Source organism: Colius striatus, chromosome 15, assembly GCF_028858725.1.
Source record: "Colius striatus isolate bColStr4 chromosome 15, bColStr4.1.hap1, whole genome shotgun sequence".
NCBI lineage: Eukaryota > Metazoa > Chordata > Aves > Coliiformes > Coliidae > Colius > Colius striatus.
The window spans coordinates 7,963,046-7,980,906 of NC_084773.1; the positions used below are offsets into that span (position 1 = coordinate 7,963,046).

At 35.2% G+C, this 17,861-nt stretch overlaps 1 protein-coding gene across 1 annotated transcript in view; it reads left to right on the forward strand.

Annotated features, from left to right (window-relative positions):
• CACNA1D (calcium voltage-gated channel subunit alpha1 D) overlaps window positions 1-17,861 on the forward strand; it is a 157,275-nt gene that overhangs the window by 103,412 nt on the left and 36,002 nt on the right. The window contains exons 22-32 of the mRNA XM_062008666.1: window positions 1,931-2,037; window positions 3,084-3,171; window positions 3,663-3,770; window positions 3,927-3,979; window positions 4,232-4,378; window positions 5,072-5,273; window positions 6,433-6,591; window positions 7,832-7,942; window positions 10,960-10,989; window positions 13,392-13,475; window positions 13,803-13,886. Of these exons, the coding sequence (XP_061864650.1) occupies window positions 1,931-2,037; window positions 3,084-3,171; window positions 3,663-3,770; window positions 3,927-3,979; window positions 4,232-4,378; window positions 5,072-5,273; window positions 6,433-6,591; window positions 7,832-7,942; window positions 10,960-10,989; window positions 13,392-13,475; window positions 13,803-13,886 (1,173 nt within the window). The remainder of the gene's footprint in view (window positions 1-1,930; window positions 2,038-3,083; window positions 3,172-3,662; window positions 3,771-3,926; window positions 3,980-4,231; window positions 4,379-5,071; window positions 5,274-6,432; window positions 6,592-7,831; window positions 7,943-10,959; window positions 10,990-13,391; window positions 13,476-13,802; window positions 13,887-17,861) is intronic.

Here is a 17,861-nt window from a genome sequence, read left to right on the forward strand (position 1 = left end):
GCAGTACTTGCAAAACATGAAATCATGAGAGCAAAGGTGAAGTTAGGGCCTGGTGCTTTTAACTTTGCCCTAGTTGTGCTAATCCCACACCATTTAAACCAGTCCCCACTAGTGTGGAAGGTTGTGCTCTGCTGAAGGCTGAGTGATGGCACTCACTACCTCATATGCTCTCTAGGCTTTGCTTTGGTCTTGATCAGTGCAAAGGACAGAATGTTTTGATATATAAAGTTTTAGTGAAGTGCTTCTGCAGGGATTTGTAGTGATTGAAATGTGTCTCCATATGAGAATGGGGAGATATGTACTTCGCCTGTATTTTTACATCAATGTGTTTTCACTTTTGTGGGAGTCTTCATGAAATTTTTTGTGCTGCTAACTGATAACATACTACAGTGTAAATGGTGATTTGTAGATTAAGTTTGGTATTCAGGGTTACTTTAGTATTCAACTCCCACTGATTATAATGAGTTTAGCCATACTCTCTACAGCTATGAAAAGACACAGAAATTTGTTGGAAATTTTATCATCTACTTATATCTCTCACATCATGGCATAGGTTAAAGCTGTAGGATTTTGATTCATCCAGTTTTGAGTATTTTCATAATGAAAAAAGAACGTTTTGCATGAGAAAAATGTGAGAAGGTCTTCCAAGAAAAATGTCTTTTATAATTTGCATTCCTTTGCAGATATGTGGCTTTCACTGATGGAGGTGGTTTTACAGGTGAAAGGCCTGGATGTTTTTGCACATAGGCAAAGAGGTAGACTGAGATGCTAATTGTTGATAGCTCTGTTATACATTGTGGAACAGTTTTGAAAGATGTAATAGTCTGCTGCAAGAGGAAAGGAAATAAAGTATTTTCACTCCATCTTGAGGAACAGAACAGAATAGAAAGTAATGGGTTTAAAACGTACAGTCAATATGAGATAGTCTCTGGTTGGCATTGAATATACTTACCTCTGGAAAACAATGACTAGCTGAACTGACTATTAGATGTTTTTAAAAGATATCTTTTTCAAGGTTTTATTTTCAATGTTTCAGTCTTAATCTGTAACTGTGGGAAAACCCATGCAAAATCCTACTCAAATTCTTCTGTGCACTTACAGTTATTGTAAGGACCTAATTGAAAGGTTTAAGAGCCAGAGTCATATTTCCAATACCTGAGAATGTCTACCCAGATTCTGTCTGCAGCTGTAATTAACAGAGCCTCTATCACCGACTCCTAATGAAACCTGCAAATGATGCATGCAGGTTCCTTCACAAGATACCTTTTGTGTGCTGCTTTGATCTTCATCTAGGCACAGAAAGCAAAAAATGAAGAGAAAGTCCAATAGGGAGAGCTATGTTTGATATTTTTCACAGACCAGCAAGACTTCGGAACACTTGTCCACATATAATACAAAACAATTCTTAAGATACCCACTTACAATCTTAACATGTCCTTGGTGAGTCAAGGCAAATAGCAGTGTAATGTGGCTTTGTGACATCCTTGTCTTGGTTCTGCACCAGGTTTGACTCTCAGGTTTTTGCAATACCTTTTCAGCTCTTTGAATTCTCAAGGTAGTGTGAATGATTAGAAGTCAGAATCTGGACCTTATGGTTTAGTAAGCATGGAAATCTTTTGGTTCTTGTAGTCATTTTTCTAGCAAAAGCCAAATCAATTTAGGGTAATCACCTCTGCCTAATCATTTCTCACACAATGTGTATCATATGATATCAGAAACAACACATTTGCTAGCGTTTTTTGAGCAGAATTTTTATGATTAAATCAAAAGATGATACACATAGAGGGATTGTTTTATAACTCAGTTACTTTTGGAAAACAAGATACTGTTATATGGCATTCACACTCTAGGCAAGTGTCTTGTAAACAGCCTAAATGTGAATTTGAATAAATTGCAATATAGACTAAACCTGTAACAATTGTATTTTTAGATGACAGCTTTTGGAGCATTTCTTCATAAAGGATCCTTCTGCAGGAATTACTTTAATTTGCTGGATTTGCTGGTTGTGGGTGTTTCTCTGGTATCATTTGGTATCCAGTAAGTACTATACTTTCAATGTCAATGATTTATTTTTACTCTGGGATTTTATACTGAAGTCAATGTTTCAGCTGCTTTTGTTCCCCCATTGTGTGTGGGTGTGCCGTATCGGTATTCAGGGTTGGGACTGGCAAGAAGTGTAGCGCTTCAAATGGAAATTGTTGTAACTCATTCCTAATACAAATTGGAAACAAATTACTACTTCCCACTATTACCAAGAGAACAAGGAAGAGCACTATGACACTATGTTGTGTAGCAAGTAATTCCTGAAGCTTCACGAGGTTTATGTGCCGCTTTCTATGCCATTGCCACACCTACCATCTGGTTTTATGAGAACAGTATTTGAAGGGCAGAGCAGTTAAACCTTGATCAGGACTGTAAATGGTAGTGAAGAGGTGTTTTTTGCTTTGTTTGGATCATGCTGAAAAGAATAAAACAATCCGAAAGTGCTTATAGATTCACTCAAAGTCATCCGTGAAACCCCTAGTGACTTAGAAAAGAGCAGGGGCTGGGTATCAGTCAACCACTTCCCACTTTGTATCTGCTCGTACTAGAATACACACAAGTTTTCACTTTCATATGTATTCTTTAAAAGGCAGTCTGCTATTATTTCCTCAAAATGCCGTCCTAACTACTTAAAGAAAATGTGAGTCATTTGAGATCTTTTCACATTCCTCTGGTTGGAAATTAAGGTATTCATTGATTTACAGGACTAACACAGTGTCTTTGGAAGAGCTTGTCTATGCTGAAAAATACTTTGGGGTATATTTTTCTCCTGACTAAACTTGACTACATTACAATGTCAGTCAAGCCTCTGAGCTGTTAATTCCAAGCTACTCCAGAAATCAAAATAAGCCTTATGCTATTGATGAAATTGTTACTATTTTCTAATATTAATAAAGGATCAATAAAGGAATATTTTGAAGTAATTTGTATATTTATCCTGTACATTTTTCTTTGAAATGTTGTGTATAAGGAAGCTGCAAGAAAAATTTATAAAATCAGTTACCTTAAAAGTAACAGAATATATTTTTTCCCCCCCCCAGATCAAGTGCTATCTCAGTTGTGAAGATCCTCAGAGTTTTGAGAGTCTTGAGGCCTCTAAGGGCAATAAACAGAGCAAAAGGACTTAAGGTGTTTATTTTTTAAGTTATATTTCCGTTGGCGTGGTTCTTCAGTCCTGCCTCAGGCTAAAAATTATTTCGTCTTGCATAAGAAAAAATTGCCTAGAGAAGTTCAGAGGGCAAGGACGTAAATCAGTTCCTGATTCTTAAAGATAATACACCAGAGTTTGCCTACAGTTACAGCAGTTTATATATGGAGGAACACCAATGCCAGGGAGAACAGGTCTTGGCTTTGGTACTTACTGTGAACCAACGTGTCAGAGCACTGTTTTAATTCTTTTTCCATAAGTAATTTTTAGGCAGTTGATGTTGATGAGTCTGTGTCAACAGATGTATAAATGTAGAAAACAAGTTTAGTTATGGTAGTAGCTTTAATACCAACAACACAAAAATAGTAATTTTGAAAAATAATCTGAGCGTGATAAAATAGACTTTTACAGTATGTATTTTGTGATACTAACTAACAAGTTGTATTAAAAGATATTGTTTCTTCCCTTCCAGCATGTTGTTCAGTGTGTCTTTGTGGCCATTAGAACTATCGGTAATATCATGATTGTTACAACTCTGCTGCAGTTCATGTTTGCCTGTATTGGAGTGCAGCTGTTCAAGGTAAGCAGAGTCTCAAAATTTACACTGCATCAGCTCAGTCGAATTCTTGGTGACTTGCTGCTGGAACTGGATTGTTCCCATTCTGAACCAATCATAGGCTAAATATGCTTCTTTACATATTCTGCATGTTGTCATTGCTTTTTCTTTTATATGTAGGGAAAATTCTACAAGTGCACTGATGAGGCAAAACAGAATCCTGAGGAATGCCGGTGAGAACATCTTTGATCTAGTAATGTGCCATGTTATATTCTGAGTAATTTAAACTGAAGCAGATGTGGGCTGGCATGTGTCAGGCCATTTAGCTTTGAGTAAAGTAGAATTATCATCTTAAATCCACAGGTTGGCAAAGAAATAAAATGAGCTTGGGGTGGGGGAGTGAAAGAACTGTTTTGAACAGAGCATTGAGTAAGTCTGAGGCTAATTTAGTATTTCAATAATGACGATTTGCTTCTTTCCCACAGAGGGATATACATCGTTTATAAAGATGGAGATGTTGATAATCCAATGGTCAAAGAGAGGGTCTGGCAGAATAGTGATTTCAACTTTGATAATGTTCTGTCTGCTATGATGGCGCTTTTTACAGTATCCACTTTTGAAGGCTGGCCAGCGTGAGTGAATTCTCCATCTTTTCACAGCATTAAGATGGTTACATTTCCAGTTTTTGATCATTTACCAGGCATTTTTGGGTAATAAAGTAGTCTTAAATGACAATATAAAAGCTGTTAATGGAGGAAGGAAAAAGAACTACCATCCTTCTGAATCTGTGCACTTTTCCTGTATTTCTTCATTCACCTCTATCTATAAAGGGCAAACATTTTTTTACATTGTTTGATTCAGCTCCTTTTGCTATGGCTATGATGAACTCTTCTGTAGCTCTAATGGAAATAATCCTTTTCAATGATTATCCTTTGATGCACTTTAAGTAACATTAACATGAACATTTTAAGCTTTTGAGTAAAACTTTTACTAACAAAAATCAGGCAACATTACACTTCATACAGAAACCCAAAAGGAGCAAACTACCACTCCCTATTTCCCTAAATGAAAAAAGTCTTAGGGAATAGCTTTATGTGGTGAAAAATAGAACTGTCTTGTTGTTACCTTGATTCTTTTGGAAAAAAGCATGTAACATTGTCTTTTGTGATTCTTTTAGTTTCAATACGCTTGTAAACACTGTCAGTAACTAGAAAAAGCTAACCCTAAACAGCAGACCGTTTCTGAAACCTGTCCTCATGGATCTGCATATTTTATGCTTTCTTGTAATTTTAATACTAATAAGGATAAAATTTTTTGTTTTTCAGGCTGCTCTACAAAGCCATTGATTCAAATGGCGAGAATGTAGGACCCGTATACAACTATAGAGTGGAGATCTCCATTTTTTTCATCATCTATATCATCATTATTGCTTTCTTTATGATGAACATATTTGTTGGGTTTGTGATTGTTACATTCCAAGAACAGGGAGAACAAGAGTATAAGAATTGTGAGCTGGACAAAAATCAGGTTAAAATAATCAACTCTTTAACTTTTGAAAGTATGCTTTTTTAATTTATGCATGAAGATCTTCCTTTTTGCTTTGGTCAGGAGGGGACACCAAACACATCTCGGTAAAAAAACCAGTAACTACTGTTAACTGGCATTCAGGTCATTGTACGTTCCTCTTTCTGTTAGCCCGAGTGAAAGATGTTACATTAGACTTATTAGCTTCTTAGTGTCTCACTTGTTGATGTCACGTTAAGTAGAACACAGCACTTGCCAGCCTATCCGTAGGCTGTAGAATTTACGGTGAGAGAAGAAAAAGTTTTGTGTTCTGAGCAGTCTGAAAGTGTTCAAAGTGAATATTCAAAATGTTCCCCTTTTTTGCTGTTCATTTAGAAATTCACAGGGTATATTCAGTTTAAAAACTCTATCTCCTTTTGCTGTTTCATTCTTTGACTGAGAAACTCATCAGTCATCAGGCATGATTTTTCAGGTTCTCTTACCTGACTGTAGCACTCTTCATTTGAACAAAGTTAAGCGTAGCCAGCATTTATTCTGTGTTTTGTGCTCTGTCAGTCAGCTTTTGTAAGCATTCTTCCAAAGGCAACTGGAAGGCGCAGTCTACATGAAGATTTCAGGCACTGATAGAGTAGGAGATGAATCCATAATGTTTCTACATGTGAATTGGTTTTGCTAGGCAATTTAACTGAACTATTAGAAATAACACTTCCTCAGTATTTATTTTGCTGACTCTCTAGGGTTTTATGCTAAGTAGTTGCATTGGTGGGTGAAAAAGCAGTAAAGACAAAGAATGACTTCCAGATGAGTCAACAGTCATGTCATATAATATATGTATACATATGTGCATATAGTCTATGATATGCTACTGTATTCTACTGCACTGTACAAAGACGAAACACTTTAGAATTTCCATGAGTATTACTTGATTATTTGTATGTGATTGAGTAGTGTCTATGACCAGATACAGTTGTAAATAACCAAATGAGGACGGGTAAGATACTTGGTAACTTTTTTAACACTTAATGATAAAAACCCCTACATCAAGTAGATAGACTTCCTGTTTTTGAGACTTATATTTAACAATTTACATTTCTTAATTATATTATCACTGGATTAACTGCGGAGTATATTCTGACAATTTTTGATGCACTTGTTTTTACAGCGTCAGTGTGTAGAATATGCCTTGAAGGCACGGCCTCTTCGAAGATATATTCCAAAAAATCCTTACCAGTACAAATTCTGGTATGTGGTGAATTCTACTGGATTTGAATACATCATGTTTGTCCTCATCATGCTGAACACACTTTGCTTGGCTATGCAGGTAGGAAAAGCAGAAGCTCTTTTGAAGCTGTTGGTATGAATGTCAGGGAAGGATGTGGGTGATAAAACACCTTTAATTTAAGGCAGCCTGTGTTTTTTATGAAGTCAAATTTTAAAAAAAGCACCTCTGATCATAGTACTCCTCTTTCATAAGTTCTAGTCTGTTTATCAGTTCTCTTAAGTAAAATTGTTTAAAACATTTTGATGTTGATAAAGGTATTTCTAACTTAATGAAGCTCTCTGAGCTTTATTTTGTGTCTGCAGTGTCATTTAATTTGTATTACTTGTGTATATTCCCAAGATAATACATATGCAAGAAAATCTGAGAAGTCTATGTTGGCAAATCTCATCCCCTGAGATTATTTTGTCTGATATGTCCTTTTATGCAATGCTTTTAAGTATTACTTGACTTATATGTAATTTCTACACTTCATTTCATATATGTACTACTCCATATCTGGTTGGACTAGATGATCTTTAAAGGTGCCTCCCAACACAAAGCATTCTACAATATTTCTGTCATCTGCATTTGAATGTTCTTTGGAAGTTTAAAAACTTAATATGTGGAGCAACTCTAGTTCTGTGTGTTAAAGCAAACCTTACACAAACGTGTCTCCATTCATTAGCTGTATATCTGTATATATCTGTGTGTATTTTTGCATGTTTACTTTTTCTATGTTATGCATGCAGTTTTCTCTTTACCCTTAGATTTTGATAAGAGAAAGATGAATACAAATTCTGTTTACAAAATCATTATAATTTTTTCAGTAAACTCACATACACAATATCTTCTTAAAACAATTACTCCTGTACAGTTTCTGTTGTGCTCTGAATAACATACTGCAGGCTTTCTAAGCAGGTGTCACACAAGTTTATGTGATTTTAAAACCCAGCATATAAAACTTAGTAAATTGCTGTTGTCTGAGAGTCCTTTTTTTTTAGGGAACAGTTCACCTCTCAAAACCATCTCTGCAGATTTCTTAAGGATGTAGAAGAGTGACAGTTTTATTCCACTCAGTGCCTAAGCAGGATAGATTCAAACAAATTTGTTCTTGACCAGAGATATTCAGCTAGTGTAGTGTGTATATAGGTGTACATCATAAATTCTAAATAGTATAGTACTAAATCATAAATAGAAAGGATTTTCCTGTGATTTTTGCCAGCTTTGTCTTGGGATACCTTAATTCCACTTAGTATTTTAAAGCCTTGACTTTTAAAAACATTGTATTTTTCGTTCACAGCACTATGGACAGTCTAAGCTCTTTAATGATGCAATGGACATTATGAACATGGTTTTCACAGGAGTGTTCACTGTCGAAATGGTTTTGAAACTGATTGCATTCAAACCCAAGGTAAGTTTTAGATGTGATTTAATTAGGTCATCACCACAGAAATTAAATATCATTTAAGTTCCACACTAGCTGTGTATTTTTCAAAGAACAACAAGAACCTATGTTTCCCATATTAATCTGTCAGTGAAATCATAATAGAAGTATTAGTCTGATAATATGTATATATGTAACTCCAGGAAACGAAATGCAGATGAGATCTGCAATATTTTGAATTAACGAAAATGTCCCTTTATAAATCAGATGCATCATCTCCTGTGATAAGCATTACCACTTTTCCTATTCAAGGTGCTACAATCATCATTCTATACTAAATTAATCTCCAGTAAACACCTGTATGTCATGGTGCATTTCCTATTCTAAAATACAAAATTATTTCTTTACTTTGTAAAATACAGCCAAGTACTACAAACATACACATAAATAATTTGCATTTTCAATAGCCTTTTTAAAATATGTTTATGGTTTCAGTTACACGTGTACAGTGTTTGGTAGATGGGCCCACAGCAGTTCATTTCTTGCCTTAAAGGGACACTGTCAAAATGAATAGTGCAGACATATTTTCAAAAGTAGATTTGCAAGAGAAACTGAGAACTGTAAACACTAGTTGAAAAAAACTGTGACAGTTAATGCAGTCTTTTTGTTTGTTTCTCTTACTGCCTTTATGATAGTGCAACAGTTAATGAAAAACCAAATTTTATTTTCAGTACAGTGAAATCAATGTTTATTCTGGGCCTTTGTCTATGTAGATGAGTAAAGTGTGGTCACTCCCTATACATGAAATTTGAAAGAAGCCGGAGAAGCCGTTTGAAGTTTACTCATCTAGCCAATTATTTTTCATTTCCATTGCCCTTCTAGAGTAATTGAGATATTTGCATCTGTAATTGGCTGTGAACTGTGCCCTTTCTTGGTGTTAAGTGGCAAATCAATGACTGTAGGCTGTGTGGACAATCTCATTCTTGCTTGAAACAAGCTAGCTCTCATAGCAACAGTCATGCCCAAAGCTCAGTGTGAAGTAATGTATAACTACTTTCCAGCTTTTTGAAACTATTTATTCAGTTTGCATTTAGTCATGAGCTCAGCTGTGGAGTCTGAGCTACTTGATTTAAAGCTATCTTGTATTTGCCTGCAGAAGTAAACAAATTATACATCACTTGAGGTCTGGTGTTGAGATGTGAAGTGTGGAGTTCTGGGTGAATGCTTACCCACTCTCCAATAGTCTCGCTCTGCACTGTCCAGTCTGTTGTACATTTCTAATGAATTTATTTGTATTTTTGTGTCACCTATCTTATTTAAATGCTCAGGATTTCATATGAAAAATAACACAATCTGAGGCCTGAGAGGAGATAGCTCAGATATGTGGAGCACAGTGTCACGAGTATGCTGATTGTGTTTCCTGATTTGTATTTCCTGTTCTATATCCTTGTTTCGCACTGAAGTTTCAGAAGACTTTGCTGCATTTGATCATCTGCTCTTTGAAAGAAGATTGTGAATCCTTGTATGGTTCTCCATGCACTTGTGATTGTAGTCAGTAATAGCAGCTAATGCAAAATATAGTGGTCTGGTCATGAGTGTATAAATCACAGTGCTCCATTTGTATTATGGACTTCTTTGTTATTAGATGCAATGTCTTAATACTGGTCTCTAAGACTGTATCAAATTCAAGTTTTAACTCTGTTGCAACAAAATTTCTGTCTGATTGGATGCTTTCACTGCGAGAGATCCCTGGATCCTGAACCTTGAGACTTTGAAGGACATGCATTGTCAGGGAAAGGCCCTTATTTCCCGAATTTTGTTCCCATGTAGAGGCAGAACACCTTAAAGTTGTTAATGAGCAGGACAAGGTTAAAAGACCATGGTATTAATCAGGCTTTTGCAGAGATTAATTAGTAGGAAGGAAAGGGAGTTAAATATCTTTAAAGTTATGGCTGCTATTCTTTAAAAATTTTAACTTTTTAAATTGCCAGATACTCTTTAACAAACCCCCTATTGGCAGCATATATCACATAGTCTGTTAATAATTGCAGATCAACTAGCAGTCTTAGGCAGAGGGAGAATGTCTTTTACTAATCTAAATTTTAAATTAGATACTTTCTTAAAACAAGGACTGGCTTTAACTCACATTAAGATTTAATAATAGTAGGAACAATCTGAAATCCAGCTTAATGTTTTGCTTTAAGATCTGTGATGAAAGACAGATTCATTTCCTCTGTATTTGTGTCACTGGTGGGTTTTTTAGTCTACTCTGTCAGAATGGACAGTTTTATTTATTAATTTTGTGTGTTTTAAAAATTATTTCAAAGGTGCTAAAAGTGTCAAATAAAAACCCCATCACTCACTCTGTAAAAATAACACTGGATAAAAACATGTTAGTTTTTATCTCATCTGCTTGACAGTGTCCCCTTAATATATTGACAAAAATCCTGTGAAAACTGTGATCTTTTGGTTTTGCTGGTCATGCAAACTTAAGGCTACTATAAATTATTGATACTCTTACTGTGATATTATATTGTTTAAAACCAAGGTATTCGTTTATATATTTGCAGACTGCCTTCCAGCTCTGGAATATATAAAAGTTGGATAAGTGGTAGATATTAAAAGTGATTCTGAGTGTCTGGCACACTTTGCACTGGGACATTGGAACACAGTGCTCTGCAGAATGAGGCCCTAAACTTTCCAACAGAGTACTCAAAGGACTAAAATATTTACGTGTTAGATCTATAGAAACATTTTTTGGTGTTAATTTTCTATGCCTTCATGTTCCCCAGGATTGGTGATTTTATCATTCAGCATTTCTCAATAAAAAAATTTTTCATAATGTAAGTTAAAAGAACAGGCATTTTTTCTTCACATTGTTCTTCACATTTGCTACAATCTGTTATTAGCATGGTTTAGTACAGGATAAAACAAAATACAGTTCTGAAGTCTAAAACAAGACATCAACACAAACCGTATGTGTAGCTTCGTGATAGCCAGCTGTTGCTTAAACTTGTAATGATTTTCATGTCGTTTTACATCAGATTTTTGTAAGAAAAAAGGAAAGATGGCTAGTAAGTGAATTGATCTTGGGTCATTGCAGTGGTGAAAACAACTTATTTGCATGATGTTTATTTGCTGTGACTTGTCCATTCCTCCCTTTTCCAAAACCATCTTTATTTTCTCTTAGTTTTCGTTTTTTTGTTTATTTGTATGCTTTTGCTTTACATATGACTTTGAACAATATTTGTCTATACTGATGGAAAAGGTTTCATAAAATAAGTAAATGTTTAAAGTACTTTAGCTGTATTGAAACAAAATGTGAATTTGTTATTTTAGTGCCTTATCTTTTAGCATGACTTGTAACTTTTTCTATAGCTCAAATTAACCTTTATTTGGAGGACCTTTTTTTGGTTCCCATTGTAGAGGAAGATGGATAGCACATCTCATGATTGTGCTAATTATTTGTTTGCTGTTTGCCAAGAGTCTCTTATGTGTATATATATAAATATTGCTATTTTAAAATAAAGGGAGATACTTCTTCTAAATAAGAGAAAAAGAATATGGTGAGAGTAGCTCCCCTTCTTTAGTTTACTGCTGCTAATCTCTTTAGGCTTATAAATTACAGTGTTGTTGAGGTTGTTCACAGTGATGTTTTGTAGAAATTTGGAAAGTGGCTTGTTCTTGGGAAGCAGGATCAGTAAGGAAGGAGCAACAGGGAATCATACAGAAGCTTGCAGAATTCGATGTGTTTGTTCAGGAGACCAGATCCATGAACACTGGCTTTTGCCTAAATATGAATTGATGATTAATCCCAACGAACCAAACTATGTGGCAGAAAGGGCTGTAATGATAATAAGACTCTGATCTGTTTTACAGCCCGATCCTTAAATGGAGAATGATTATAGCTATTTGTGTTTTAAAAGAGCTAAGAGAGAGTAGCATTTGAAACATAATGAGGCTTTCCTGACTCTGCTCAGTGCTTTCTCCCCTAGACTATACTATAGAGCTGTTGTCTTCTGTAGCACCTCTCTCTTAGTCACAAAGAGCAAATTCCCACATGAAATTGGACTTTTTTTTCAAGTAGTAATGCACTGAAGTGTAATCTTCAAACTGTGAAGTTACTAGTAAGTCTAACACTTCAAAATCCTAAGAAATATACTGCCCAATTCTAAAAAAAATTGTTTGATTTTTCTATCCTGTGCTAAGACCACATGTAACTTAAACTACTCAGCTAAAACATTATCTTATAGTAAACAGCATCATGATGTGTAACTAGCCCTAAAGTTAGGTTAGCACACTTGCCATTTTAAACTTTTTGCTAAATTTATTTTGTAGAGCTTCAATAGTGGCTGACAAGTTAGTATTTTAGAATTAATTACAAAATGTCCATTTCAGCCTTTATCATATAATGGACATTCCATTCATGGTTGGCTGATAAATTTAATACATCTGAGTGATAAAAAGGGCAAATTCAGTAATTTTTGCAATTGTGACCTTCAGTAATAACTAGACAGAACCCATATATTGCAGAAAACCTACATAACTTGTCTCCATAGAGTTGCCTTCAATACATCTTGATTTTTTCCCAGTGATAGATTGATCCTGGAACCTACCTCAAGATTTTTTGTGAAATATCTTTTTGCTCAAACATGCCATTTTGATGCTAATAGGCTGCTAATTGCATGATAGCACTTTATAACCATTTGCAGCAGTGTTCCAGTAGCATACATGTAGGGGATATAGTTAAAGCCATAAAATGTCAGAAGCAATTTATGAAACAAAGTTTTCAGATGCTAGACTGGCTGCATTAAAGAAATTGTTCAGGTTGTTATGGTTCCTTGAACTAACTTCATTGGTTAAAGAATCAGGCCTTGGTCACAAATGTAGTGCAAGTTCCTATATGAATCCTAGTTTATTAATAGAAAATTGTGAGTTGGCTAATACTTATGCACAGTTACACATTAGCAACTGTGCATGATTAACTAGTGATGAGTTTTGGCCCACACATTTTTTTACCAGTCACATAGATAGGACTATCCTAAAGTTGTTAATGTCAAGCAGGCTTCAATTGGTCATGTAGAAATATTATTACAGGGAATTTGTCGTGCTTGTTAGGGTCTATTTGTTCTAGCGTTGCTAGAAGTCCAAAATCAGTTTTGGATGATGGCTTGCTTGCCAACATTGTGCTTATACGATGGTGTATTATGCATGTGTACTCTGTGTGAGTGAGTGTGTGTATTTGTCTGTGTGTGTGTCTGTACATGTATATATATAAAGTATATATATACACACACATGCACATATATGTTGCTTTTCCTTCAGTAGGCAATATTGTTTGTTTTGGTTTGTTTTCTCATTAGACCACAGGTTTTGTTTAACTAATTTCTGTTTATGCAAAACTAAACAGAAGTATGCAAATATTTGACATTTCATGTGTAATCACAAACGTTTGCACCCTGCCTGCTCTGTTCAGGGCTATTTTAGTGATGCCTGGAATACGTTTGACTCCCTCATCGTTATTGGCAGCATAGTAGACGTCGTTCTCAGTGAAGCTGATGTGAGTATACCCCAGCTTACTTTCCCCAGTCCCTACTTCTCTTTCTCTGTCTCCCCACTATTTCCATCATCTGGACAAGTCACAGATTTTGATCTGATGTTTCTAAAGTTCGAGTACAGACCAGTCATAGGTCGATTATGTTGATATGGGAAATAAATAGCCTTTCTTTTCTACCAATTTTTTTTAGCTATGAAAGGGAAATTAGATTGTATAGTGGTACATCAGAGAAGCTTAGACTGTTTCTGTGTTATAACACTGTCCTTTTCTTCTCTTTTTCTGTTTGTGTTTTTCTCTTGCTCTCTTTCTGCTGAATGCTTGTCCTAACAGCACTATTTCACTGATGCATGGAACACTTTTGATGCCTTAATTGTTGTTGGTAGCGTCGTTGATATTGCTATAACAGAAGTTAATGTAAGTAGCAACTGTTCATGCACTAAAAAGTAATTGCTGTCATCAAGAAATACAGAAAATGTAAACTCTATCACTCTAAATCCTTTTCTAGAAAAGTACATTTTATCCTGGAATCAAAGACTGAAACATTGCAATAGATGTTTGTACAAGCTGTTACTATAGAACTATATACCTGTGTGGTTGCACATGCCCATAGCATAGTGAGACAACGAGAATGTTGTTTTTCTATTTATGTACAGAAAATATATCACATATAAGAAAGGATTTAAGGCTTTTTTACTAATATACTTGAAGCCCAGTGATCTTTGTAGGTAACTTGACCAAGATAATTCAAGATTCTATAAGTTGTTTCAATGTCTCAGTTTAACAAATAATGATTTTTTTTTTCTATGGTTGGCTTGGTTTTTAGAGCAATGTGCATTTAACATTTATATCTCACGAGATAGTGGAAAAGCACATAAAAAATTAAGGCTTTTCATGCTGTACAAAATAGAATGTTTATTTCTTTCTACTCCTTTTGCTTTTCCCATCCTGCAGTAACTGTTTTGAAATTTGAATTACTCTTAAAATACTTGGAAAAATCCATCATAAATACGACATAATTTTGACTGGTGGCCATTACACATATGTGTGTTTGGACAACAGAAAGATCCCCTTCCAAGAAAAAAAAAATAGGGAAATACCATTTTTTGCCTGTTTTCTATCTGACTGGCTGGTTTTAACAAGGAAAAGTGTATTACAAAATTGATAAATAAAAGATAACAAAATACCTACCAGTTCTGTAGTAGATGTGCAAGTGCTTCCTGTACTTACACTGTTTTTTGTTTAACTAGTCAAAATAATGTTTCTGAGAAAAGTGCCTCTTCCCTCAGATACTTTTTGATACCTCAAAAAGAGGTATCAAAGAAGGTGAGAGTTGAATCCAACCCAGGTGCTGAAAATGCTCAGGGAGCATACATACTCAGTAGGTGAGGTTTGCCTGCTCCACATGCTGAAGAACTTCCCCATTTATCATTCTGAAAACTACGTTATTCCACAATAGCCATAATGCAGGTGATCCTCAACTGTCACATATTTTTCCCTGTATTGAAGAACAGATTGGTCAGAGAAAGCTGTAGATACAAATAGTTGCTTGATATTCTTTGAAGATAGTTAGCTTGCCTGTTTTTCTACAGCAGTCTACAGCTGGCTAAAACATTCCCTTTCTCCTAAATTTGTTTTAGTAAGCTGCTTGCTAGACATCTCTTTATTTTTTTGTCCTAGTGAATTTTATTACTTACCCAAATGGTTTGTTTTCCATGGGGATATTTAATGTACTTCTAAATTTGAATAAACACTTCAGTGTTGCATATTTTGATCATATTTTGGGGAAGCAAATCCATCTTGTGGCTGTCATTCCTATTTAATTGAAACATATTTTCAGAGAAAACACGTTTTAAAATTTATTTTACAAAGTGTTTCATGTCAGGAACCCAGTTCTTAGGATTACATTCCTCTAACCAGTAGCAGAAATGTTACCCTTTACTCCATTTAGAGAGTACCTGGATTTTGGAACTGTGAATACCATAATAAAAGTGCCCAGGAACATGGAGTAGAAATTGTATTTGAAAAAACTCTGATCTGTTCCAGGATTAGGGTAATAAACCCAAAGAGAACATGAATAATTCTCAGGTATGATTTGTCTAGAAGACATTTTCTGGAATTCAATGCATTGTTCAGATCAGCAGACCACCTACTAGGAGCTTGGCTTTGTCAGGCTGGTCTTGGTTGAAGCCATGGTTTGATGAGGATTTCTTTTGGCATTTCCATAAAGAAAAGCAGCCTTTGCCCGTAGCCCTTCTTATCATATAGTTATGTGATCTCTACTTACACAAGAGTTCTACACTGCTATCTCAAAGACTAAACACAGTCAATATAATTTAAGGCTGATTCATCTTAAAATTCCTTCCTGAGTTTATGCTAAACTATGAGTATCTCAACTGACTGCATTACTGGAAGGAACACTAGAGGAGTGATGTGCTAATGTGAAAGCAGAGGTACCTTAGCCTGAGCCTTAGATTTCAGACTGATTTTGCTCAGTTCTTAGCAGACAATGGATCTGTTTATCTGTGAACTGAAGGAACCTGAGCTGACAGAGAGGATCAGTCAGCACAGAACTGATCCCATTGAGACATTTCTCAAAATCTGTTTGAAGTTCACGGAGCGCATTTTTAAGAGCTGCCTATGCTTTGGTTTTGGGCTTGACTTAGTTTGGTTAGTTCAGGGGTTTTTGTTTAGTTGGTTTTGGGTTTTTTTTCTCCCAGAAAAGTTTTGCCTGCTATTTCCATTCTCAATAATGCTGGTGTAGATGAGCATAGTATCTGAGGAGTATAAAAAGACCAGTAATTTAGAATAGCTTTCCCTAACAACTGCAAAATGTACGTAATTGTGCAGAGATTGAAAAGTAGCTCAAATGTACTTCTGTGACTAGGAGAGATGTCCCTGTATTCAACCCAGTATTTAATACTGTATGGACAGTGTTAATTTGACAGCATTACTTATAACTGATCATTGCTGAGTGTTCAGCTGTGAAGAACACTGTCATTTTAGTTACACACACAGTTGTCTTGGAAATATTCTGGAGATCAAATAGTGTTATTCAGGAAAAGTACACACCACAGCCAGGAGCTAGCACTGTTAGTTCTTAGTTTTATTCTTAGAGAAAAAAAGCTCATTTGATATCTTCTAGTACTGCACAGCAGGCTATTTGTGTACTAAGTATTGTCTGTTTCTCGTCTTTTCCACTTTTTTGTGCTTTGTTTGTGCAAGTCAATGTATTACAGTTTCAATATATTTCTGGGCTTGATTTCCCATTTTCAACATGAAACAGTGAATACTACAGGCTATTTGGGGAAATTAGATTTTAATTACTTCTATTGTTTTGATTCTACTGAGATTTTCTTCCTTCATTAGATTTGTGTAAAATTCTGTAATCCAAATTCAGTATTTTAAAACCTTTTTTTTTTCCCCCTGATATTCTGAATTGTGCAATTCTTCCTGTACTTTTTATATAATACTGACAGTGATCCTGGGAAACCTATAGCTCTGCTAAGATGCTGGGGAGACTTTGTTTTCAATGGGATTCCAAGCACAACTGAATAGGCACTGGTGAAAGGCCCCAGCGTAGAAATCTCTTAAACTGAGGAAGATCAGCCTTGCTTGAGAGGTGATCTGAAACAGTGTAAATTGCTGTCAATAAGGTAAAATCAGATCTCGTTGCAGTTTTAGTTGTACGAGTACAGCCATCTTAATTGGTTAATGTAAAATAAGACTTGAAAGACTGTGAATACCTAAAATAACGTACTCAGGGTAAACTGAACATTCTTGTAAGTTCGTACATATAATTGCCTCATGGTGTGGAAACAACTCAGCATCATTTTGATAGTCTAGCTGTGTAGATTTAGACTAACTCCAGAGGACAGCAAGTTCTTCTAGGTTTGACCAATTTCTTTCAAGAGAGTGGCTTGGGCTTTCTAGTTACATATCAACTTGATTTCAATATCAAATTTTGGCAATTAAATATCAACTCTTTATTTGGTTATTACTTTTTTTTTAAACATTTTATAATGATGTGTATGTTGCCCTGAGGCTGATTCTTTTGATCCAGTAACCTCTCATTCACATATAATCCAGGAAGTCACTGTATTTTGAATATTTTTGGTGCCCATGGAAATCAGTGTTTGGTGTATTTAACAGTTTATGTAACTGTTCGGCATCATCAAGAACTGGGTCAGTGATCAACTCACAAAATGAACCACCTCAGAGCAACATATATTTTGGCAATACACTGTTTTCTATTATTTTTTAGAAAATATTCTCTTTTATTTAATATCCCTTCTTTTAACCAGTTCTTCATTTATGAACCTAATTGATTTTACTGTTCATTTTATTTTTAGAAATTTTTAGAGGCAAGTATCTATAAGTAAATATATGGTG